General features: G+C 48.6%; 1 protein-coding gene across 1 annotated transcript; it reads right to left on the reverse strand.

Annotated features, from left to right (window-relative positions):
* Positions 1-482: 482 nt before the first annotated feature.
* On the reverse strand, positions 483-14,050 carry RAB1A (RAB1A, member RAS oncogene family). Its single transcript, XM_054383722.1, has 4 exons — positions 13,999-14,050; positions 6,758-6,830; positions 4,620-4,715; positions 483-1,394 (listed from the first exon to the last, which is right to left on the reverse strand). The coding sequence occupies exons 1-4, from the start codon at positions 14,019-14,021 to the stop codon at positions 1,197-1,199; spliced, it is 390 nt and encodes a 129-aa protein (XP_054239697.1). The 5' UTR covers positions 14,022-14,050; the 3' UTR covers positions 483-1,196.
* Positions 14,051-26,537: the final 12,487 nt, after the last annotated feature.

A 26,537-nucleotide genomic window follows, 5' to 3' on the forward strand; every position in this document is an offset into this window, starting at 1 on the left:
GACAATATACTGGGAGGAAGTTAAACCACCTGGAGGAGGTGAGGGTGAAGTCACCCGCCAGGGGAACACTCTGCTCCCCTCTACAACACAGGCAGGAACTCCCCACACAGACTCCCTTGAATTCCAAGCTGCAAGCCTAAGGTGGGGAGCAGTTGTACATTCAGAGCCTGCTCTGCCTCCAGCAGCATCAGCTGGCTGCCTCTGGTACAGCAGACATGCCTTAAGCACTGTGACAACTCAGTCCTTTGGTGGTTTGGTATTTTTTGGGGGTGGGGGGAGGCAAAATCACTACTTGGAGTTGCAGGGATGGTCTCTGGGTCTACTAGGAAAGGGTCTGAGAGCCATGGCTGCACACAGATATGTTTTGTGCACAATGCAAGCCTGATTTCCCCTTTAAGCCATACAAATTAAGACACTATTTATCACCATACAGTTTGATATTACTTCCAATAAGTACAATATTTATTAAACATTTTTCTTCCGTTGTTTTTTTGTTACTTTTTTTTGTGCAACAAATTACAATATTTTCTGCAGCCACAAATTATATGCAGAGGATGAAGAGAAACTATTAATCAGATAAGTGTGATCTCTCCCATTGATAATTCTACAAGAAGGAACTAGCCAAAAAAAAAAAAGAAAATAAAAATAATCAGATCTTACAGACATCTTGACTAAATTTTCTGCATGGAAAGTGACAAACACCGTTTGTGCTGTTTTGATACAAAATGGCTAAACTTCATCTTCAGAAAGACTAAACCCCCCACACAAGCTAAACATGCCTGGATAGGAAACACTGAAACAAACAAAAAAAAAAACAAACACATCCTAACCCAACCACAGGGAAACAGTCTGGTTATCAAGGAGGAGCAAGGAGGATTACACCTTTTTATGAACCAGCACACCAAAAAAAAAAAATCAAAACAAAAACCAACAAAAAAAGGTTTAAAACAGTTCTGAAAATGAAGTTAAGCTGTCTTGAGTCAAGGGAATAAAAAAACAAACCCAAACAGAAGTCAGTATTGACCATTTACAATCTCTGACCTTTGTGGAGACGGTTAAGAATCTGTTGTAGTGCAGCTACATACAGTACAATTCAGGCAATTTTTTTGTTTTGTTTTCACTTGGGTTCAGATTGCAAATTCATTGTTGTGAGACAAAAGGGGGAGAGGAGGAGGAGGAAAGGGAGGAGGCAAGTTTTAGCAGCAACCTCCACTAGACTGCTTGACTGGAGTGCTCTGAATTTTAACATTGGACTTCTCAGCACCACCAGCCGTCGCTCCCGGACCCATTCGCTTTTTGATCTCAGCAGCCATGGTCATGAAAGACTGTTCTACATTTGTAGCATTCTTTGCACTGGTTTCCAAAAATGGAATTCCAAGGGAATCTGCAAATTCCTGCAAATTGAAGAAACAAATGGGAGTAAGCTCAGGCGCCGATCCCTCGCCTCGGCTCCTGGGGCACATCCAGGTAAGCCACAGGTCCCACACCACCACGCCCCTGCTCCCTGTTCTGCATGGGGGTCAGCCAGCTCCTTGGCACCTGTGTACCAAAGGCCCTTTCCCACTCCAGGACTTACTCGAGGGCATTACAATCCAGAGGAGGTGCTCAGCCAAGCAAGTATCAACCTACCTTTGCTGTTGTATAGTCTACTACTTTCTTTGTGGTCAGATCACATTTGTTCCCCACCAACAACTTGTTGACATTCTCACTGGCATAACGGTCTATCTCCTGCAGCCACTGCTTCACGTTATTGAAAGACTCCTAGGAGGCAAGAGAACTGTAAGCAGGAGCCCTGGCTGAGAGGAAAGCTGCCTCGGGTGGCAGAACACAGGGAGCTGTGTGATTTGTGCTTGGTGAGGCTCGTGAGCCTGGCTGCCTCAGGACAGGGGTGCCACCATCAGCTCTATACAGCTCTTCAGTCCTGGCTCCAGGCCCTGCACTAGCAGCCCGCCCTTCCTCCCTTGCTGTACTCCCCCTCCTTATTCTTCCCTGCTCCACAGCTTCAATAGTGAAACTTCTACCATCTGGGACTCTTCCTCCTCCTGCAGCAGAGATGAGCCATGGCACAGCTGAAACCAGAACCCCAGGCATTTAGAAAGCACCAGGAGCAGCTGCAGACCACACCACTGCAGAGATGCAGGAACAACCTTTGCCTGCAAAAGTGCAGAGCTGCTGTGCTGATCTCCAGTCAGTGATGGAACCAATTGCTCTTTTTCTGGTAGGCAGCTCTAGGCTTCCTAAGAGCCCTTCAAACAGGACAACTGCACCAGTCCTCTTCAGAGCTGCTCTCACAGAAAACACTGCCTCACCTGTGTCCTGCACACAGACAATTTTTGGTTTCAAATGCCACACGTTCAGGAATCTTTCAACAACTTCCATCAGTAACTCTGACTTCCTGCAACCAAAGGCAGAGTGAGAAGTGCTCATATAGAACACTCAGCTCTCTGCCCACCAGGTCTGAGGTTAAGCCTAGGACAACTGCTTTAGAGCCACAGATCCCTCCACTCCTTTCATAGCTGGGCTCAGCCCCACACCAGAGACTTCAGACCTATATTTGGCTTGATAAAGCTTAGTGCAGCCTGAAGAACACAGTCCCTGTCTCCTTCCCCAAGTGTCAAGCTGCTCAATTCCCAGTTTGATTTACTCAGCAGCCTGCTGCAGTCCAGCTGGAGCAGCTCTCCAGGCACAGGCTGAGCACTTACCTGGTCTGTAACATCATACACCACGATGATGCCATGAGCACCTCTATAGTAACTGGAAGTGATGGTTCGAAACCTCTCCTGCCCTGCCGTGTCCCACTGCAAGACAAAGGACAGGGTCAGCCCTGCCAGAAACACAGCTCAGCAGCCACCCAGCTCACAGCCACAGAGGTGGCTCTACACCAGCAGGCACCAAATAGGCTCTGAGAAGAGCCAAGTGTTCCACAGTGAGAAGAGTTTTACACTTCAGTAGGTGCACTTTAGGAGTGCTCCTTGGCTTGGGTTTTGGCAAGCACATTGAAGAGACCTCACCGAGGAAATCATTAGGGCAGTTTTGACCCAAGCAGCAGCCATGGTTCAGTGGTTAGAAGAACATGAGCCAGGGCTTGGACACCTGGCAGAGCTAAGGTCAGAGAGATGCGGGTCTCTACTATCACCACTTCCTTCAGCTTCCTTAGCACAGGAGCTGCAGCAGGTGCAACAATTTGAAGCAAACCTGGTCCCCTTCTCCTGCTGAGACTTAAGGAGGGACATTAGCACTCACCCAAACAGCTCTCTGGAGCCACGTGAGGAACAGTGCTAGCTGCCTGGCAGATAGATTTCAGCAGTGACAGGCATTCCTAGTGGGCTGCTCTGGACTCAGGACAGCTATGTTCAAGCATGGAGGCTCAGGCCTCTGGCTGTAAACTGGGCTCCTGTTCCACCACAAGGCCTGGAAACCCCAAGTCATTGCCTTCAAGTCCTGAGCTGGAAGCAGTGGCTGACAAGGATTGTGTGACCTTGCACAGATATTAGATTTCATTACACCCAGTCACCCTTTTAGAGTGCTTCAAGATTAGAGGTAAGAACTGCCAAGTCTAGTCCCCCGCTCATGCCAAGGCCAAAAGCACAAGCAGCAAACACTGCCCAGTGCTGAGGCAGACAGGCCAGGCACAAGCACTTGTGTCTGTTTCCCACTCCACAAAAGCAGAGCTTCCAGCACTAGACAATGCAGCCTGCTATTACCAGCTGCTGTAGAACCCACACATCTTGGACAGCTGTGGCATCACAGAATTGTTTCAGGTGGAAAGGACCAATCACTAACTCTGCCAAGGGCTGGGGCTAAACCATGGTCCTCAGCACCACACCTCTGCCTCTCTGAAACACCTCTTGGAATGAGGATTCAGCCACCTCTACAAATAGCCTGTTCCAGTGATTGAGAACCCTTCCAGTGAAGAAGTTTTTTCTAATATCCAACCTAAACCTCCCCTGGTGCAGCTTGAGACCATTTCCAGCTTCACTGCCTTTCTCTGAACCTGCTGCAGTCCCCCTGTGCCCTTCTTGTAGTGAGGGCCCCAAAACTGAAAGCAGGACTCAAGCTGTGGCCTCCCCAGTGCCAAGTCCAGGGGAACAATCACTTCCCTGCTCCTGCTGCTCACACCATTGCTGATCCAGGCCAGGATGCCAGTGGCCTTCTGGGCCACCTGGGCACACCCTGGCTCATCTTCAGCCAGCTGTCAACCAACATCCCCAGATCTTGCTCTTCTGGGCAGTTTCCAGCCACTCTGCTCCAAGCCTGGAGCATTCATAGGGGTTGTTATGACCCAAGTGCAGCACCCAGCCCTTGTTGAATCTCATCCTACTGGTCCCAGCCTGTCCAGGTCCCTCTGTAGAGCCTTTTACACACTCCAGCTTTTTCTTCCCAGGACAGTAAATTTCTAACAGCTAACTTCCTCCAGGCAGACAGCCTTGGTAGGCCTCCTTCTCCAAGGGCAGGTCATGGGAAGCCTTGTAATCTTGTGGAAACTGCCCAGCCTCCTCTAACAGGGAAGATAGTGCTCATTGGAATGGTTAAAGTACAAAGGTAAGCACCAATAGTCAGGAATGTAACTCTCTGCTCTGACAGATTAGAGTAGCCAGGAGTTGAGAAATCCTACTTACTATCTGAAGCTTGATCGTTTTCCCATCTAGTTCTATAGTTCTGATTTTGAAGTCCACACCAATCGTGCTGATGTAACTTTCTGTGTACGTGTCATCCTAGGAGAAAGAGTGAACACAAGTCAAGCCAGCTCCACTCCTTTGGGAGTCATTTATTTCATCAGGCAGGCATCAAGCAGACCAAGGTACTTCATTCCCTATCAAATCCAGTCTGACACTTTGTGGCAAGGTCCTGTAGCCAGCTAAGCACTGGTTGCTTTTCAAAAATCCTGCAAAGTGTTGTTTTAGTGTTCTAAAGCCAGTCAAAGAGCCTCTTCTCTGGAAACCCTGTCCTGTTAAGTCTTTTTCAACTGTAGTTTAAAAAAGCCTTTGCTCGTGTTGGCAAATTGAAGAGCTACTTCAAAACCATTACAGCTATTAAAATGCCTCAATTTTTATTTTCCTTTGGTGGTTTTTCACCTGTACTACACAACACCTACCTACAAGTCAGAGGCTTTGCCTCAGCCACACACCACATCTGAACATCAAATCCTCTGCAGCCACAGCTGGTTGCTAGGGCAGCTTAGAGTCACAGCCTGGGTACCTGTGTTAAGTTCCCTGCTCTGCAGGCTGTGTCAATACAGAGAAGAAAGCCCAGCACTGCTTTTAGCAGCTTGCATGGACCCAACTGCAGTTTCCAGCAGGCCTCCAGAAAGTGCTGGCTCAGTCTTTGCTACCTTCTAGTGACTGTTAGCTTGCTGGCAGGAAGTTAGTTTCTATTCCCCAGGTACCAGTAGGATAGAACTTCAGGTGAAATACACCACAGAAGGCTTTATGAAACCAACAGCTCTCACAAAAGCAAGAGATTGCTTTGAGTTGTGAATGGGAAAACACCTTGGGCAACACATCTGCCTGAGGGAGCACATGCAAGCAAGAATAAAGCCTTCTAGAATGATGCAGCATTTATTTCCTTAACATTTCAACACTCAAAAGGTTATGTCTGAAAAGCCTGATGCCATTTAACCTACATCAGGAAGAAGAGGTATGTGAATGCTGCAGTAATCCCTTAGCATTAGGGTAAAAAAAAGCTTAAAGTCAAATTTCTCAAGGAAAAAATGCTACTTGAAGAAATACCACATAAAAGTGGTTATCAACCCCCCAAAAGCTGCATTATTTACATGAAACCAAAATGCAGAAGCCTCCACAAGAGATGCAGGCTAGACCAGCCTGGGAGTACTGCTCCAGTTCTGTGAGCAGATCAGGTCATACCTTCCCAGTGCTCACAGTGGGTTTAGTGTCTCCCTGTGACAGCTTTAACTCAGGTGATGGTACTTGCACACACCAGACCACCTTTTCACATGGAAAACAAAAGAGGCTCTTCCCACAGGTGCACAGAGCAATTGTTTGGGCTACAAAACTGCTGTCCTCATCCTGCAGTAGTAAAAAATTCCAGGAGTAAAAAAACTCCCCCTCTCCTCCCACATCCATGTAATGCTGTACTTTGGCACAGAAGTGGGTAAGGAGTTCACTGGACTCCAGCTTTTTCTACTCAGAGCTGTCAAACCCATTTTAACATTTCCTGTTGACAGGAAAACTAGAGCTGCTTGCATTAAATTCCATTGCATTCCACCAGCAATCTTAACATTTACCATACATCCATTCACTGAAAGCAGCCCAAGGCCTTAGCATTCCTAGACTCTTGTATAAATGACCTCTCCCCCTGGCTAAGCAACTGGGAGGCTCTTGCAATGGAGGTATCAAACTTCACCTGGCTGTAAAAATTCAGATCAAGTAGTAAGAGATCAAGGTCTTGCCCTGCCACATTTGTACTCTTCAGGCCTCAAGGCACACACCCCAGAATTCAAGTCTGTTGTTCTGGTTTCAGTGTAATGATGAAAGCTGAATTAATGTATCTTTTTCCTCAAACAGCAGGAAAATGAGAATTAAACTTCACTGGACATATTCCTGCTGGTTTTTTTTTTTTTTCTTTCCCCATCACCCAAACACATCAGCTAGAAACAAATGCAGAAGACAGGAGGGGTCTGCAATATTTTCCTTATTCCTTGGCATACCAGACCTGACAGACATCAGCCCTTTCTGAGGAGTTCTTGTTAAGTATCTGGTGGTTTTTTCACATCAAGTTTTCAAGCATGATCACTTACTGCAAACCTAAGTAGAAGGCAAGATTTCCCAACACCGGAGTCTCCAATCAGAAGTAGCTTGAATAAATAGTCACTGTAAGAGAGGGAAAAAAAATGAAGTCACTTAATGAAAAACACAATTGAGAATCAAGTTCCTTACAGCTAGTACCTTGTGATGGTTGAAAAAGGTACATTAATTCACTATAGGGAAGTCCTCTACAACTCCAATCTTCTCTGTCCAGTTCAGACACTCCCACAAATTCCTCTGTTTACTTTGTAAGTGTGAGGCAGATGCTCTCACCACAGTGTTTGTGTAGAACTGTGCTTTCCTAGGAAGCTCTTCCAGGAATGCTGTGTGACTGTCACTAAGATTAACACAGTCCTGCTTCCCCCCTGCAAAGCCTAGCTCAGATTAAAATCCTGCTTTGCAATTAAGTGCAAGCCTCCTTGTTTGGTTGAATGACTCGAGCAGCACACAAGTAACAGCCCAGTGTCCACCACAGCCACTACCTTTGCCTCCTCTTGCAAGCCAAAGGCTTGATTCCACTGCCCAGCTTCACCAAACACCATGTAGCTGGCCAAAAGCAACCAATTCTTTCCTCAATATACCCACATTTAAGTTCCAGCAGAACCCAACAGCACAATACACTATTTAAATACACAAACCATTGACTGCAGCAAAATGAATCACAGAATCATAGAATTGTTAGGGTTGGAAGGGACCTCAAGGCTCAGCCAGTTCCAACCCCCCTGCCATGGCCAGGGACACCTCACACTACAGCAGGTTGCTCACAGCCTGGCTGCAAAAACCTCCAGGCATTGGGGCTTGCACCACCTCCCTGGGCAACCTCTGCCAGGCTCTCACCATCCTCATGGAAAGGAATTTCTTCCTAATATCCAATCTGAATCTACCCATTTCTATTTTCTTCCATTCCCCCCAGTCCTATCACTCCCTGACACCCTCAAAAGTCCCTTCCCAGCTTTCTTGTAGCCCCTTCAGATACTGGAAGGCCACAAGATGATCTCCTGGAAGCCTTCTCCTTTCCAGACTGAACAACCCCAACTCTCTCAGTCTGTCTCCATAGCAAAGGAGCTCCAGCCCTCTGATCATCCTCATGGCCCTTCTCTGGACATATTCCAGCACCTCCAGATCTTTCTTGTAAATGAACAACCACTTTCCACACCAGACTATGAACAGCTAAGATAATAGGAATTCAAGTCACATTGGAAGAGGTGACGCTTCTGCTGCAGGTGGAGTTCTCTCAACCCCAAGGGAACAATCACAGTATCATCAGTGACCAACCAGTCTTACACTTCAAAGACTAGGGAAGATTTCATTGTTAGCAAAACGTGGTTTGTGTTATCACTGAGAAGGCAGTTTAAGAATAAAGTAGCAGAGAAAATCACATCAAAGCAGCACTGACAACTTATTTTGCTCTCTAAGTTCTGGACTAACCCATTTGAGCTTTGCAGCTCTTTAGCCCTACAGTGTCCAGGACCAAGATTTGTTCTGTTAACCGTTAGTTTACAACAGATGTATTTCTATGCCTACTTAACCAGACTGACAAAATAAAATTTATGTGAATGCATGAAGTTAAACTGTCTCCACCTATTTTTCCTGCTAACAACGTCATTGACTCTGAGTGGCAGGGATCCAGCCAGGAAACTGCATCCATCACCAGCTGATAACAGCCAGATGGTTAACTACTCAGTTAACCACTCCTTTACTAAAGTACCCAAAATCTCATCTTGGCTGGGCCCAGGCTGCAAGAACACATTCAACCACTTTCTAAAGCAGAAGTGGCAAATATAACAACTAATAAGGAGATCCTTAAAAATAAAGCTAAAAGAACTCAAGGCATTTGAAAAACAGGAAAAAACCCCCAAACCAACCCAACAACAAAATCCCAAAAATAAACACCCAAACTCAAAGGATACCTGGCAGTTTTCAGTCATAGAACTCAGCACTCCTCAAGTCATGTGCTAACATAAGAGGACTTCAGTAGAACAAGTCATTAACCCAAACTACCCAGGGAGATGTCCCCTTACATCACAGCTCACACCTTAGCAGCTTCAAAACACCTGAAGCATTATTACTGACCAGAAGCACTTGTATTCTCACACTGGTGAGCACAGATGAAATCTATGGTTCTTGAAGCTCAGGCAAGGCCCTAAAATGACACCAAAATCCCACTTCACAATCCAGAGCCCTGAGCACTGCCTCCCTTGAGTGCTTCAGAGGAGGGTTGTGTTTCCTGTGGCTCCACTTGCAGAAACAACCCCAGCCTCACTGACAGGCCAGTTGTGCTTCACCACAAATGTTTTCAGCCCAAGGATCACCATCAGCTGTACTGACCAGTGCTAGTTACCCAGGGGTGCTGCCTCCAAACCAACACCATCCAGGAACAGAGGTAAAGAGGCTACCAAACACAGCAAATGTAGCCAGAGACATTTACAACTTCTTCACCCTTACTAATAAGGTACTGTGGCCCTGAAACTTGGTCCTCTGTTTTAAGCCTATGTCCAGAAATATGCATAAACAAGCTACAGCTGCCTCAGCCTTCAAATGGCTCCTTCCTGTTTCAGTAGGAAGTTTTGGTTGTTCAGTTCTCTGCAAAACCAGAATTTTCAGCAGTCCTGAAGTTAAATTACTACTTACAGTAAGCACTAATACACTTGAAAGTATTAGAGCTTGCAGCATGTTATAATCCCCTTAAGAAGGGTAACACATGAATATTACCACTACTTTGTCTTCACTAATATTAATGGAGAAAAATACCTTCCTGGTATAGGTAAGGCTTCAGCTAAGAGTCTGAGAGATTCACTTGAGTCTCCTCTTGCTTCCAAATGGAACTCAGGTCTCCCCAGGCCCCCAAATATCAAGGGACCTGTCTTCCTCTTAATGCTAAGAGCAGCTCCCAAACAAATCTACCCTACTATTAAATCTTTTACTGTGCAGAAACAATAATGGCTCATACATAGCCCACAACTAAGTTAATAAGAACCCACAAGCCTTAAATACAGGATTTGAAATCACTCCAATATTTCCAGAAGCAGGTGAAAATCACAGGCTCATATGGTGACTTGAGCCACCTGCCTCATCCCCACCAAACCCAGGGCCAGTGCCACTCAGGCTGCAGCGTAGTTGGAATTGGCCTTCACCCAGGTCTCTGACCTTAGAAATGGGCACTGTGTCACCAAAACCTAGTTTTGCCAGATAAACAGGATTAACACTTCAGACCTGCATCAACTCACACCACTTCAGTAGAACTGAGGTTTCAAAAAGTAAACATCATTCCATATTCCAATGATACTCTGCCTCCCTTTCTATGTCCAGTTGCTTCAGGACCTTTACAAACACAGCAAGAGCCTACAGAAGGGCCTTGAGAACCCAATGAGCAGCCTGTTACACAGCACTGCTGTACCCTGAAGAGCTGTCTCCAGCACCGCACCTTTTATCAAAAAGAAATGAAACCAAGCTACAAAACCATGCAGGAATCTATTCCTAGACTGAGCCACACTGATATTTGTGTGCACAGGTACAGGTTCAACTGTGGCAATGTGCCCAACAAGCCTGCAGGTTAGTTTTGGGATTTGCTCCTGAAAAGCCACTCCATTTTTGCTCTTTTTAAAGATGAAGTCTTATCAGCTGTTCCAGTTTTGGAAGCCTTTCTAAAGAACATTGAGCATTGCAGCACAGCCTTCTCTACACTTCTTGGAGAGAGTGTGAACTCAGATGTATCATTCAGCTATTTCTCACCATTGATATAAGCAAGTCACACCTGGCACTTGAGAGAGCACACTGGAAGAACAAGTGCAGCAAGGCAGGTAGGCACTGTTGGTAAGAGCAAGGCTTTCAAATCCTCTCCATCAGCAAGAGGAATGGGAATTGCCAAAGAAATAAAGGACAGATGTGCTAAGCTTAATTGCCTCTTACCAAAAGAAAAGCAACACCTCCAAAACTACCCTGCAACTTCTGAGCAGAGCTGCATCCTCCTTTTACAAGGATTCTCCACACAACAGTTCAGCTGAAGACCAGGAAGTCAAGTTGAGGACAGGCCTGGCCAAGGCTGTGTGGAACAAAGGACCTGTAAGGTACTGCTGTTTGTACAGGTAGGCACCTGGGGATTTTTTTTTTTAATGTCAGGGTTTATGCCAAAACAGACAAGACTATGTAGTCATAAGTCTCCAACAATGAACTGCTGGAAGCAGCTTCAATTGTTGGTATCAGCTGCTAGTTTACTGCAAACAGGTACTCAAATCCCCAGTTCAACCACCCAAGAAATTCTGGAGAGCATGACTGTCACTGTGATTACACACTGCTGGTGTCAGTAAACAGAATCCAGAAGATATAACACCACATTGCATAGCTGTTTGGTAAGGTTAGGGCACAAACAACTTCAGGTGGTTCCAGCAAGCCAGAAGCTGTCACTTAGCAGCCATCTACTCAACACCATCATACAAATTGAAATACCACAACAGGTATTCTCCAACACTTCTGAAGAATAAATTAAAAAAAAAAATCAAACAAAAAACCAACCAAAACCCAAACCAAACCAAAAACTAAAACCAAACAAACCCAAACCAACCAACCAAAACCCAAACTAGATTTACTCTAAAAAGCACTTCACTTCCCCATCTTCCCTTGAAGACCCAGTCAGAGCAAGGCTGGTCAACCACACTGGTAAAGATTAATTCCTGGTACCAGTTGGCTGTTAGTTGTTCACCCACCAGTCAGCCTGCAGAAGGGGTAGGAAATGCTGAACCTGAAAGGACCTAGCTACAATAAGCCAACACTGACATTTTGCTCATTTAAACACCATAAGAGGTGGGGGAGAAAAACAGAAGTAATATATTCCAGTGCTAGGTGGGCAGGTGTTTTGTGAATTTAGCTTCCAAATGCTAGCACTAATATTTTATCCGTCCCCCTTCAACTCCATTCAACTAGTTCTCTAGGTTGACTCTAGGAACTAGGGTCAAGGAAGCTCTCAACACTCATCTCCCTTCAAACTATTACACCAGCAGCTTCTAATTCTCTAACTTCAACAGGAAAATTGTAGAAGGCAAGGCTTTTTATTAAGCAATCTTAACTAGCTATCTCACTGATCTCTGACAAGAGTTCTGGCACAACTGCTAGACAGGATTGGGGGCTACAGCCTGATCTGAAGCTGTGATAGGGAAGCAAGAATGCACTGTTAGAGGCAAGGCACTTTCAAAAGGACAAATGGACATCCAGGTAACCAGCAGGAATAATGTCACAATCCCATAAATCTCATTCCAGGTTTAACACTGAGCTAAGCATACAGATTGCAGCAACAGATATCTTCTGTCCATTTCACCACACCCTTCCCATATCCCACCTTCATCCTGCAGGCACAACCCTGTCAGGAAGTGACGATTAAATACTACAAACTCATCTTGCACTACAGCTTTTCCTCTTTGTTTTACTGTCAAGAATTCAGCTGTCCCCACCACTAGGAATGAATGCTCTTCACTTAGAGCAAGTCTCCCTCAAAACGTTCTCTCCATCTCCGAAGCAAAACTCAGTACCTCACTGCAGGGAACCAACTCTGCATTAGAGTCTAGACAACAGAGAGGCTTCAGGAATGGCCAAAATATGTTGTGGAAAAAGCCAACTTCAACCTACAATACAGCATTTCACTACAAAACCCAGTCTGCAAGGTAAATTTAACTCTGAGAGTCACTAAGACCACAGAAGTACCAACAATTTGTTGGCCTTTCACCCACTGACTAACTCCAGCCACTCTTCTGATGCTTTCCAAAGCCACACAAGCAAGCTTGTTCAGTTATATCTTGCCAAGATGTAACTTGAGTTCCTGGCTGTACTCTTAATTTTCAGCAACTCCCTCACACTAGCTCATGACTATATTACCTTCAACTCCTCTTTGCTCTTCAGGTGATTTTAACAGGCCTAAAGTGCTTGCAACTGTGTAGCCATAAGCAGAGAACACAAAACCCCACAACCATGCAAGTCAGAAGCCTTATGAATGTGGACAAGCACACTCTCTGAGGCCCAACAGTCATCTGTGGACACAGACAATAGATATCTAGGGTAGTAAATGCCTACCTCATGAGCATTTAAATAACCACTTCAGTTACACAGAGCACAGTGGCTCCATCATCCTGAACTGGAGCACCAATGCCAGCGGCAGTGAAAGACTTCTATGAACTCTCAACACTGAAGCATTGAGAGGGCAGCAGCAGTTTCCTAAATTGCTTTTTAAACTAATCCCAGGCCTCTCCTCTTACTCAAAAAAAAAAAAAAAGCCATGAGCAAAACAAGGTTAATTGTCCCTGACACCCTGGTGGGCAAGCGACTGCTCGTACAATTGCCAGGATACAGACAACTATTGACCAGAGAGCTCAGACCTCCCGGCTCTTGAGCAGGCCAATTAAGAGAAAAAGGCCATACTCACACAACGAGGTACCATGACCCTCCAAAAAACCACTGTGCTATCACCCGGGTTTCTAGGCAAGTGCTATTTCAGCTCAAGACAGCCCCAAGAGCATTTCATTATCAAGTCACAGCGTTGCAAAATCTACATAGGCAAGAAGTGTTTTGCAAGAGCCATGTGACACACACATGACTTGCAGCTAAAGTGAAGGGTGGACCTCTGACTATTAAGCTGCCAGCAACAACCAGCCAGGAAGATCGGCTTTCACAAAGAGCTGGTTTTCCGCCGTCCCCCCCCCCCCCCCCCCCCGCGCTGCCTTCACTTGTTGGAGCTTGGTCTCCGATGCGCATTTTCGACGTCCGGAAAAATCGCCGTCGGCTGCGCCCATACTTATTTCATCGCCGACAGCGCTCCCGGAGGAGAGATACGGGATGCAGAAGCCATCCGGTTCACAGGGCCGGTTTACAGCAGGGGCATCGTTAATTCCTCAGGGCCTGCCGAGCGGCTGACCTCCGCCCTCCCCAACCCCGGTGCCCATAACCCAACCCCCCGGGGACGGCAAGAGCAGGCCTAGCGCCTGCCCTCCGCAGCCATACGGCCTCCTGGGGACGGCTCCCTCAGTAACCGGGCGCAGGTGATGGGTGGCTGGAGGCCCTAAGGCCCAACTGTTCGGCCCACCCATCCAAGCCACCCCCCCCTCGCGTCAGACCCGGCGGCGGCCACCTGCCCCCCCCTTATCCCCCCCGCCCCCACCAGCCCCGCCCGCGGCCTGCCCGATCGCGACCCCTCGGCGCGGTACGGTGGGGCCCGAGAGCGCGTCCAGGCCCTCCCCCTGCCCGCACTCACTATTCGGGATTCATGCTGGACATGTCCGTGGGGCCCGCGGCCCGAGGGACGACGAGTGCGCTCTGAGGGGGGGCGGTCGCGGCCTGGCTCCTCCCGCCGCCGAAGCAGGCGCTCCGCAGATGCAAGCGACCAACAGCTGCCGCCTTCGCCCGGCGCTCGGCTCGGCCTGCCCCTCAGCCGGCGCCCTGCCCGCTTCGCGGCCTCCGCGCTCGCTCTCCTCAGCCCAAAATGGCTGCCAGAGCCCAACCAGGAAACGGGGCGGCCTCTTGCCGAGCAGTGCTTACATGGCCGGGGAGCGGCCGCGGAGCCTGCCGGGAAAGCGAGTCCGCGCCGCCGCCTCCCGCTCGTGCCTCTAAGCGGCAGCTCTCAAGGCAGAGGGACTCGCTTTCCCGTCGGCCCCCGCGGTGGCGGGGACGCATGCGCACCGCCCGCCCTTTCTTCCCTGAGCCCCGGCGGCTCGGCGCGGTGACTGGTGCTGCCAATTGGCTGGAGAGGAGCCGGCTCCGAGTGTCGTCAGCGAGCAGACGTGGCAGCTCGGACGAGTCACCGCGCGGCCAGGAGAGGGGCGGGGCAGGGCGGGGCAGGGCGGGGCAGCATAGGGCAGCGCGCCCCCCGACGGGTCGGGGCGGCGCTGGGCAGTGGGGAAGCGGGGGGCAGTGACAGCCACAGCGGGAGCCCCGACCGGGGAACCTCCGGACCGGCTTTGGCTGTGGGGCCTCCGCCGTGCCCCTCCCGTCTGCGGTCGATCTCCCACCCCGCAGTGTGGCTCTGCCACAGCTTTTCTTTTTCCCATTTCCTCCGCTCTAAACACGAGCGGCGAGGAGATTGCGAGCCCCGCCTTAAGTCTGCTGGTGACCGACATCCGCGTATCGAGGGCGATGGAACGCGTTCCACACGGCCTTGGGGCAGGGGGGCGGTGAGCAGGGACAAGCGAGACAGGTCCAAGGTGGAGAGGCTTGTAAACATTCCATCTTGGAAGGGAGAACAGGCCTGCGGTGGCCTGGAGGCTGGGAAAGGGAGATGGTGCAGGACAAACCCCTCTGCTGCCCAGGTGTGGGGTGAACGTGGAGGAGTTGTCACAGAAACAGCGACAACAGGAGCGGCTGGCAAGGCAGGAATGGCTTTCAAAGGAAGTGATTGACCCCCTGTAGGGAGCACTGGTGGGGCCACACCTTCACTACTGGGCTCAGTTTTGGGGCACTCGCTACAAGAAACCTTGAGGTGCTGCAGCACCTCCAGAGAAAGGGAGCAACGCTGCTGAAAGGTCTGGAGAAGAGGGCTGGGGAGGAGCAGCTGAAGGACGTGGGGTGGTTTAGCCTGGAGACGAGGAGGCTCAGGGAAGAACTGACTCTCCACAACTCCCTGAAAGGAGGTTGGAGTGAGGTGGAGGTCAGTCTCTTCTCCCTAGGAGCAAGCAATAGGAGGAGAGGAAATGACCTCAAGCTGCACCAGGGTTGGATATTAGAAGAAACTTCTCCCCTGAAAGGGTTCTCAAAGACTGGCATAGGCTGCCCAGGGAGGTGATTGAATCTCCATCACTGGAGGTGTTTGAAAGAAGCAGAGATGTGGTGATGAAGAACATTGCTTAGCACCAGACTTGACAGAGTTAGAGAATGGTTGGACTCCATGATCTAAAAGGGCTTCCAGTTGAAATGATTCTGTGATTCTGGGATCTGGAGAAGAATAGGGCATCTGGAGGAGTTAACACTGCTTTTTCTCCACATGCACTAATAACTGACAATCCCTTTTTGCACTCCCAGTGTGTCTTTTATCAAAAGCATTTTACAAGCATGAATTAGTCCCATTCCATGACATTCTCTGGGAGCAGTAAATACTACTATGTTCATTTACTTCTGGGAAACAGGCAGGGACAGAGTGTCTCACACCTAGGATCTCAGCACAAACAACTGCTTAAGACTGGAAGAATTCAGGATGCAGGAGTTCTTTCTTCAACCATCTGAAATCCTTTCCTACTGAATATCAAGTTGTGCCACTGGTAGTTTTAGTTTATACTTTCAGGTTGATTCCTCACAGGGGCCTGGCATTTCCAGCCCCACCATGATTGCACACTCCTACACAGAGCACTGCAAAACTCTACCAGAGCCCTAACTGCTGCTGGTAATCAGCTCAGGAACTCAGATCACAGAATCCTAGAATGCCTCAGGTTCGAAGAGACTTCAGGGATCATCTACTCCAACCCCCCTGCCATGGTCAGGGACACCTCTCAACTAGACTTGGTTGCCCAAGGCCTTATCCAGCCTGGCCTTGAACACTTTGAGGGAGAAGGCATCCACAGCCTCCCTGGGCAGTCTGTTCCATGTCTCACCACCCTCCTACACAAGACCTTCTTCCTCAGCTCCAGTCTAACCCTGTTCTCCCTCAGCTTCAAACCATTCCCCCTTGTGCTGTCTCTAGACACCTTCATGGAAAGTCCCTTTCCAGCCTTCCTGCAGGTTCCCTTCAGGTACTGGAAGGCAGCAAGACCTTGCAGTTTGACTTGTTGAACCTCATGCAGTTGGCACTGGCCCACTTCTCATGTCTGGATGGCATCCCTTCCCTCAAATGAATCCCTCAACTGAATAGAATCATTTTGATTGGAAAAGCCCTTTAAGATCATCCAGCCCAACCATTCTCTAACTCTACCAAGGCTGGGGCTAAACCACAGCCTTCAGCACCACATCTCTGCCTCTTTGAAACATTTCCAGGGATGGGGATTCAACCGCCTCCCTGGGCAGCCTGTACCAGTCTTTGAGAACCTTTTCAGTCAAGAATTTTCTTCTAATCTCCAACCTAAACCTCCCCTGGGGCAACTTGAGGCCATTTCCTCTCATTTTATCACTTGTTACTGGGGAAGAAGAGCCCCACCTGGCTCCAACCTCCTTTCAGGGAGTTGTAGACAGCAATGAGGTCTCCCCTCAGCCTCCTTTTCTCCAGCCTAAACACCCCCAATTCCCTCAGCTGCTCATCAGCCCTGTGCTCCCCACTACATCCATAGTATTTCATCTTACTTCATTACAAAGGGCATGCTCTAAAACATTGACCAAAGTTTATCTTCCAAGCAGCTCGAAGGACAGCAGGAGCCACCTGCCAGTGGACAGTGAGATCACTGAAACATCCTGTGCAGGGCTATCTGTGTGTGTAGGACTTTGTTCTTCAGCTGGCAAGCTGGGAAGTCTTGCTGCAGCCACCTAGGCGTTGATCTCTTCACATGCTGAGAGAGTTGGGGCCATTCAGTGTGAAGAGGAGAAGGCTTTCTTTTTCAGGAGATCTTCTTGTGGCCTTGCAGTATCTGAAGGGTGCCCTACAGGAAAGCTGGGGAGGGACTTTTGAGGGTGTCAGGTAGTGATAGGACTGTGGGGAACAGAGCAAAACTAGAAATGGGTAGATTCAGATTGGATGTTAGGAAGAAATTCTTCCCCATGAGGGTGGTGAGAGCCTGGCAGAGGTTGCCCAGGGAGGTGGTGGAGGCCTCATCCCTGGAGGTTTTTGCAGCCAGGCTGGATGTGGCTGTGAGCAACCTGCTGTAGTGTGAGGTGTCCCTGCCCATGGCAGGGGGGTTGGAACTGGATGATCCCTGAGGTCCCTTCCAACCCTGACAATTCTATGATTCTGTGCTGACTTCCACCACACTGTAAGTCACCAGACAGAGTCAGACACCAGCACCAAGAGACTACTGCAATAACCAATGTGAATAGAAGTCTTCCGTGGGACAACAACAGAAGAGAGCTGAATCCCCAGAGGAACTGAACTTGTTCAGTCTTGTCTGCTTCCCCCCACGCACAATAAGATCATGAAGTCAGTTCAGGCTCCACACATCTTCATGATTTTAATACAGTTATATTTGATTCCTTGAAGTCAATAAACTGTGCCAGATGTAGCTGAAAATATTGAGCATTGATTGTAAACAAGTTTGGGGCCATCACAGACAATTCAATAGAAGAAGGACATGGAACTGCTGGAGCAGGTACAGAGGGGGTCCTGAAGATGAGGCTGGAGAACCTCCCCTGTGGGAACAGGCTGAGAGAGTTGGGGCTGTTCAGCCTGGAGAAGAGAAGGCTCTGGGAAGACCTTAGAGCAGCCTTCCAGTACCTGAAGGTGGCTGCAAGAAAGCTGGGGAGGGACTTTTGACAAGGGCTGAGAGTGACAGGATGAGAGGGAATGGATTGAAGCTTGAGGAGGGGAGATTTAGACTGGGGATTAGGGAGAAATTCTTGACAGTGAGGGTGGTGAGACACTGGCACAGGTTGCCCAGGGAGGTTGTGGACGCCCCCCCCCTTCCCTGGAGGTGTTTCAGGCCAGACTGGATGAGGCCTTGAGCGACCTGGGCTGATGGGAGGCATCCCTGCCAATGGCAGGGGGGCTGGAACTAGATGATCTTTAAGGTCCCTTCCAATCCAAACCATTCTAAGATTCCCTTTCCCTGTTACTCTGTGTGTTTGTAAATCCACACCACTTGGTTTGAAGTTTGCCATCACCCATCCAGGCAATTTGAAGCCCCTTGTCCTGTCTCAAGACAGTGAGACTCTTGAGACCCCTCTGTGGAAGGTGACCAGATGTGCAGGAGCCTACCAGATGCCACTTTTCCTTCAGCAGACAGCAGGTTATTCTCTGCTGGATGCAAAACTTGTTGCTGCAGGGACGTTTTTTAATGTGGGCTTTTACTTTTTCTCTTCCCCAGTGAAACAAAAATCTCTGTCCACCACAATTCCTTAATTCTGCTTTGAGGAACCCTGCTTGCAGGCCACAGCAAATAGAGCTCTGCCACATTTGGTGCTGCATAAACGTATCCTGCAAAGTCATAGAATCAGAGAATTGTTAGGGTTGGAAGGGACCTCAAGGCTCAGCCAGTTCCAACCCCCCTCCCATGGTCAGGGACACCTCACACTACAGCAGGTTGCTCACAGCCACATCCAGCCTGGCTGCAAAAACCTCCAGGGATGAGGCTTCCACCACCTCCCTGGGCAACATCTTCAGTCTCTCACCACCCTCATGGGGAAGAACTTCTTCCTAACATCCAGAGCAGTCAGGGGGACAAACCAGCACCAGCACTAGCTAAGGATGAAAGACACAAATCAGACTTGCCTCTGAAGTAGGGCACAGGTTTGTGGGATGCTGTTTCATCTAGATAAATAACAGCTTCTCAGTCTGAGAAGAGCAGGAAGAGCAACCCATGGCTCTGGGCTGGGTGTGAGGGCAGTGTGAAAAGTGGGACTCCTTCAGCTCAGCAGGAAGGTGCAGGCAGGGCAGTCCTCTGCCCATGCTGCAGGCCAAGGTCATCTGCTGCTGTGATGCCACCTGCAGCCAAGTGTCTGCACCTGTACCTGCTTAACCAGATGGACAGGCTCAGGACCCCTGCTGGCTTTTCCAGCTGGGATCAGAGTGATGATTTACAACCCATGGATCACATCCTGCCCTGTTCCTCCTCCTTCCTGGAGCTGCTGAAGGGTCTGGAGAACAGGTCTTCTGAGGAGTGGCTGAAGGAACTGGGGGTGTTTAGCCTGGAGAAAGGGAGGCTGAGGGGAGACCTTGCTGCTCTCTACAGCTCCCTGAAAGAAGGTTGGAGCCAGGTGGGATTCAGTCTCTTCTTCCTCATAACAAGTGATAGGCCAAGGGGAAATGGCCTCAAGTTGCACCAGGGGAAGTCTAGGTTGCAGATTAGAAGAAACTTCTTGACTGAAAGGGTTCTCAAAGACTAGAACAGGCTGCCCAGGGAGGTGGCTAAATCCCCATCCCTGGGGTGTTTAAAGGAGGCAGAGATGTGGTGCTGAAGGCCATGGTTTAGCCCCAGCCTTGGTAGAATTAGAGAATGGTTGGACTTGATGATCTTAAAGGGCTTTTCCAACCAAAATGATTCTATGATTCTGTGCTTCCTGAAGTGGATATTCATAGTTTGTCTTGAGCACCATGTACAGCTGGACTGGTCAGAGAGGCCTCACTTGTCTCTGGCTAATAGGAGCAATATCAGATGCCAGTTAGGGAAACATTGTTCATGTACCTTCAGGGCTGAATTCTGCCTGTGCCAACAGAGGCTGATTTTATCCTGTTAGTGAAATCAGCTGCAGACTCTCCTTGGGCTTGGGTACAGCACTCTGCCAGAGCAGCCTAGGAAAAACCATGAGTACCCATTACCATCATGACCTTCCATGGTCCTCTCCACCCTGGGGCAGTATCTTGATGCACTAACTTGTGGTGTTGAGGTTGAACTGGTTCCTGGTTCCATGCAGGTGACCTGCTATCCCCTGCTCCTGCCTCTCTTCTCCCTAGGCCACAAAAGACACGTGCTAGAAGAGGCCCTGAGTCACGAGGTGACAAGAGGACAGGGGATGGGAGGAAGGGAGGGAGAAAGAAAGCAAGCTGTAGTGGCTGCAGGCAGGTGTAAGAGCAGTGAGGAAGGAGTCAAAATACCACAAAGGGTGGAGGAGGACTGTGACAGCTGTGTGAGCTCAGGTTTTGCATTGCAGTATGGCACCCACACGCCTGCTCTGCTGTGGGGCTGTCAGTGGGAGTGCCAGGGTAGAATCTGTGTGGATTGCAGCCTGCAGGGAGCAGTGAGCTGGGCAGGATTCATTCTGCCTTTCTCTTCTGCCCTTATTTTATATGTAATGCTCAGCATTTTTTAGCTCTGTATCATATAGGGGAAAGACAGACATTTTCAGGTTAAAAACTGCAGTCGAATGGTAAAGGGCAGACCTGAAACCTTTCTTTGCCCCGTGCCCCTGTGGTGTGGCTATATAGTGGCAACACCACACAGTCACAGGGCAAAGGAAAGTTGCAAGTCTGCTCTCTCCCCCTCTGCTAAGCTTTTCACCCTGAAAATGTCTCTCTTTCCCCTGTGCAACAGTTCTTGAACCAAAGGTGGAAGGAATCAGGTTTCTGACCTAATCCTGCCTCCCCCTGAAGCTGCCACGTTAGCATGGCAGTGTTCAGGTATCATTTGGCTCCTGCTGGTGTCCTTTTCCTTAGACTACCTACAAAGTTAGGAAAACCCAAACACTCTAGGTCTTTATTTCTCCTTCTGCCTTCCTCTGCTCTTCCTATCCATTCCCCCTTCTCAGTGTCTGGTCCATGTAGTGGGAAGCTGGCAGGCTGCACAACAACCACGCTGGGAAGGTCAGGTGCCAGGAATGCACACCAGCAAGATGTTGCAACTGTTTGTTTTGCTACTGGGAGTGCTGGGGCACAAACACTGATTTTAGCTTATCAATAGCAGCCTGTCTCCCTCGTATGGCTCCCAGGCCTCCCATGTATGGTATCTCTCTGCAGGGCTTGCCAGCTACCAGCTGGTTTTCTGACAGTGTAACCAGCCCATTTCTCACCTGCTGGCAGGATGCTCCTCCTTTAGTAATTCTTGATATAGGAAGTAAAGGGCAAAGGAGAATTAAGCTGCTGATGGACCTGTGGTACCACTGGGAGTGACAGAACAAATGGAACTCCTACATCAAGTGTAGTCTGGTGTCAGAGAAACAGAAGTGAGGAGGAAAATGGTGTACTGGAACCACTTCAAGGAGCTGGGCTGCTATCACATACTGCTTCTTAAAGGAAGGAGGCAACCTAATGGTGTAATGGATCTTACTGGTCTGTAAATCAGCAGCAAACAGCTGATGTGCAGCTCTGCCTCTCATTTTTGCCTGTACTTTCACATCCTACAGCGAGGGGAACGGAGCCAGATGTTTCACATTGGTTCCAGTCACAGGCAGAAGCCAAGCAGGTACAGGCAGGGTGAAGCTTCAGCAGCACTTGGTGGAAATGAAGGGATAGCAGGTTGCTTGGAATCACCTGGGACTGGAAGGGACCTCTAAAGGTCCAAACCCCCTGCAGCAAGCAGGGACATCCTCAACTAGATCAGGTCACCCAGAGCCCCATCAAGCCTCACTTTGAATAACTCCAGGGTTGGGGCCTCAACCACATCTCCAGGCAACCTGTTCCAGCGCTCAACCACCCTCACTGTAAAGAACTTGTTCCTAATATCCAATCTAAATCTCCTCTAGTTTGAAGCCATTGCCCCTTGTCCTATCACTGCAGGTCTTCATAAACAGTCCCCTCTGCAGCCTTCTTGTAGCTCCCTTCAGATACTGGAAGGCCACAAGAAGGCCTCCCTGGAATCTTCTCTTCTCCAGGCTGAACACCCCCAGCTCCCTCAGCCCGTCCTTGTAGGTGCTCCAACCCCCTGATCATTTTGGTGGCCCAGCTCTGGTGAGCTAAATCTCAGAAGGACATTTAGCACCTTGTTCTGGCTCCTTCCTTCAGAATCTAGGCCTAGTTTACTTCATTGCTATTGTGAGCACGTGAGAGTTTTTGTGGCAAGTGTCAGCCAAATTTGAAGTAGAAAACTATTTTGAGCAGGACATGAAATAAGCTGGCTGCAATAAGCTGGCTACCTATTAACTTTGATATCTTTCTTTTTACTTTACACTGTTGCCATGGTTCAGATCTGGATTTCCCAACCCTCTGCAAAACTGACAATACCACATTTTGCACGACAGGAGTAGCCATGGAGGAAGCAGAGGGGGCTGGTAGTTGGGGTTTCTGTTACACAAGCCTAGTGGAAGCAGTGTAACACTGCAAACCCAGGACAGGCAGTGGATGCATTTGCTAGAAGCAGTGAGAAAAAATGCTGTTGGAAAAGGCACCAAGAGATGGTAGAATCACAGAATTGTTTTGGTTGGAAAAGACCTCTAAGATCATCAATCCAATCTGATCTGTTCCTCTGCTTCACTTGCCTCTGTTTCAACCCCAACAGTGATATTCTTGAAAATGCCCAGAAGTTATAATTCCCACATGCCATTTGTGAAAGCACCCACAAGAAAGGTTAAAAAAAAATCAGTGGTAAAATTCCAAGAATAAATGAAGCAGTTCAGGCATCTTTTTTATCATAATTTTTACTGGCACAAGAGATAAAGAAGACAGAGGTCAGCATCTCCATCCCTGATCTGGTTGAGGATGTCCCTGCTTACTACAGAGGGGGATGGACTAGATGACCTTTAAAGGTCCCTTCCAACCCAGATGATTCTATGATTCTTCTATGATTCTTCTATGATCCTATGCTTCTATGATTCTATGATTCCATGAGTCCATGATTCCATGACTCTGTGATTCTATTCTACTATGCTGAGCTTCTGTGACTTTGTGCCAGCTGAGGATCTACCTGGCTTCTTTGCTGCTTTCATCATGGCAGCTCAGACTGTGGTCCACAGCTGTGCAAGAGGAGGTTGGACTCTGAGGTTGCTGCCTCCTGAGCACCTGCTTGCAGCACACAGTTCCTTCCAGTAAATGAGTCTGTCCTTGTTGATGCAGATCTTGGCCACAGAGACATTGGGGCAGAGTATTGCTTGAAAACACCCTTGAAAAGGGCTGAAGAACATCAGGAAGTAAGAACCCAAGGGTTTGCTCAAGTGGGAATCATAGTACTCTCCACAGCTAGTGCCAAGAGCTATCTTCTATCTCTGACTCAGACAAGCCAGTGGAGATAGCAGGGTAGTGCACCATGGAATTTGGTCGCTCTGCTCTTTGCCTAGGTATCTATTTGCTTAAGAATTTGATTCATCATACCACTTATCATCTAAGTGCTCTGGCATGTGTTCACCCAACTGGGCTGGCAGCTGCCTGCTTGGCACAGGGTGTTATTTAACACTGGCATCCATTCCTTACTGCAGGGTGGTTTATGGGGTTTGCCTGGTGGGTTTGATGGAAGGATTCTGGAAGGGAGCTTCAGCCTGTTAAGCTGAAAAGATTGAAAAGTTCTCTTACATATGTGTGTGACATCCTACATTATGTGATGGAGCAGGTCCAGAGGAGGCCACAAAGATGACTGAGGGGCTGGAGCACCTCTGCTTACAAGGACAGGCTGAGGAATTGGAGTGGTTCAGCCTGGAGAAGAGAAGGCTCCAGGGAGACCGAAGAGCAGCCTTCCAGTACCTGAAGGGGGCTACAAGAAGGCTGCAGAGGGACTCTTTGCAAAGGCCTGCAGGGACAGCATGAGGGGCAATGGTTTGGAATTAAAGAAGAGGAGATTTACACTGGATGTTAGGAACAAGTTCTGCACCATGAGGGTGGTGGAACACTGGAACAGGTTGCCCAGGGAGATAGTTGAGGCCCCATCCCTGGACATATTCAAGGCCAGGCTCAACAAGGCTTTGAGCAACCTGATCTAATGGAGGTTGTCCCTGCTGACTGCAGGGGGTTGGACTGGGTGACCTTTGGAAGTCCCTACCAACCCAAACCATTCTGTGATGCTATGTGTATGGCATCCTGAAGTGGCAAAAGGATACATTTCTAAAGAAACCCAGCAAATGTCAGTGGCTTTACTTTCATCTTCCCTTCTACTGTCTCACCCTTTTCCTGTTGTATCAGCTTTTATGTCATTATGCTGTGTTCTGACCTCTTCTTAAAAGCCTTCTGCTCAATCTTTCATTGTTCATGATCCTCCTCTGTTTGCTCATCTTTTAGACTCACCTGCCTTGCACAGCACCTTGCATGCTTTGTGTGGTGCACTCTTAGCAGGGGCCTGCAACATGATTCAACAGCAGAATGCCTGCCTTGTTCCTTGGCCTGCCATCCATGATGCCAGTTGACACTTTCAATGACCTACATTTTGATTTCCTTTCTCACTGGTCTCTGTGCTTTTTCACCTTTCTTGCCCCCTGGCATTTTCCTCTCTCCTTATTCACTCCTTCTAAGCTCCATCTAACTTGCTTTGGGGCATTGATTAGCAGGTTGGTGGAACTGCTTGCACATGCATATAGAGTTTAGCTATGTGTCAGGAGAGAAAGCCTTAGATCTCCACAATGACCTTTGGGTCTGCAGTTGTGTATTAGACCGTCTTCTAGAATTATCTGTTTTCACAGTGGCTACAAATGCAGAGAGAAAGGAGGAGCCACCTCCCACACTAGCCAGGAACAAAAGCATATCTTCACGAGGAAAGGAGAAGGAATTTTTGCCAAGCCCCATGGGCACTTTCCTCTCCCCACCCAGGATTATTCTGGAGTCCTGCCAAGGCAATGGTTTGAGAAATCCTGTTACAGCTCAAAGATGCAGCACTAAGTAGACCCCCACAAATACAGCACATGCTGACCTTTTCAGTGCTTGGGCCTCCACAGCTTGCTAAGCACACAAGTCTTCCTGACAGCTCTCAGAAGTCTTTCCTACAGCTCAGTGATTTTCCTTCTCCATACCTTCTTGTCTGTTTCCTGCTATATTTCATGCCTACAAATGGCAAGGGGCAAAGGATCAGTCAACATCAACGTCACTTATTCCACCCAAAGCTCTCAATGAAACCTCTCTTTGTGCTGTATCTTCCCATAAACAGGTGTCTTTCAGCTCCAGGGCTTTACTTTCCTAACTATTATGAGATTGGGGGAGGTTTGGAAAAAAAGTTTACGTAAGTGGTTTTATCTTGTCAGCAATGTTGATAAGTCCTTGGCTGGCAGACTAAACTCTGACTAGTCATGCACTGAACTAACCAGCAACAGAAGAAGCAGATGGGATTCATCTTTTAGTATTGTTATTCAGCAGGAATCCTTAAATGTGACAAAAATTTAAGGTAAAAAGCTCAGGCTCTGTATCTGTTGAGAGAGCCAAATGACTCTCAGCAGATCAAGGGAGGTTCTCCTCCCTCTCCACTGCACCCTGCTGAGACCTCACTTGGAATATTGCATCCAGTTTTGGGCTCCCCAGTTCAAGAGGGACAGGGATCTGCTGGAGAGAGTCCAAGGAAGGGCTCCAGGGATGCTGAAGGGACTGGAGCACTGCCTGGGGAGGAGAGGCTGAGAGCCCTGGGGGTGGTTAGTGTAGAGAGGAGAAGGCTGAGAGGGGATTTAAGAAATGGTTATAAATATCTGAGGGCTGGGGGTCAAGAGGGAGGGGACAGCCTCTGCTCACTTGTGGCCTGTGATAGGACAAGGGGCAATGGATATAAACTACAGCACAGGAGGGTCCATCTCAACATGAGGAGCAACTTCTTTACTGTAAGGGTCATGGAGCCTTGGAGCAGGCTGCCCAGAGAGGTTGTGGAGTCTCCTTCTCCAGAGCCTTTCCAGCCCTGTCTGGATGTGTTCCTGTGTGCCCTGTGCTGGATATTCTCTGGTCCTGCTCTGGCAGGGGAGCTTGGACTGGAAGATCTCCAGAGGTCCCTTCAAACCCCTAACATCCTGTGATACTGTGATCCTGTGACTCCATCTTCATCCTAACACAGGACAGACAGAACTAACTGAGGCTATCTTACAGACCTCTCACTGATGTTATGATTTCAGCTGCTTCAGATGTCAGCTCAGGATTAGGTATTATTCCTATTATTTCAGACAAAAGCTCATCAGTTCTGTAATTTGTATCATAGAAGGTCACACCTCTACAGTCATAGAGTCACAGAATGGCTTAGGTTGGAAGGGACCTCAGAGATCATTTGCTCCAACCTTCCCACCATGGGCATGGACACCACTCCACTAGTCTTGGCTGCTCAAGGCCTCAGCCCACCTGGCCTTGAACACCAGTCCTGTGAGGAGGATGGAACAGATCAGTTTAAGAAAGTCTTTGAAAGAAGCAAA

The sequence above is a fragment of the Indicator indicator genome, chromosome 9 (genome assembly GCF_027791375.1).
Source record: "Indicator indicator isolate 239-I01 chromosome 9, UM_Iind_1.1, whole genome shotgun sequence".
Classification (NCBI taxonomy): Eukaryota; Metazoa; Chordata; class Aves; order Piciformes; family Indicatoridae; genus Indicator; species Indicator indicator.

Bases quoted from the DNA above. Each gene is read 5' to 3' on its own strand.
- RAB1A (XM_054383722.1), bottom strand. From the start codon at position 14,021: ATGTCCAGCATGAATCCCGAATA. The intron at 6,831-13,998 runs GTGAGTGCGGGC...CCTCTCTTACAG, and splicing joins TCCAGCATGAATCCCGAATA to TGACTATTTATTCAAGCTAC. The intron at 4,716-6,757 runs GTAAGTGATCAT...TCTTTCTCCTAG, and splicing joins GCCTTCTACTTAGGTTTGCA to GATGACACGTACACAGAAAG.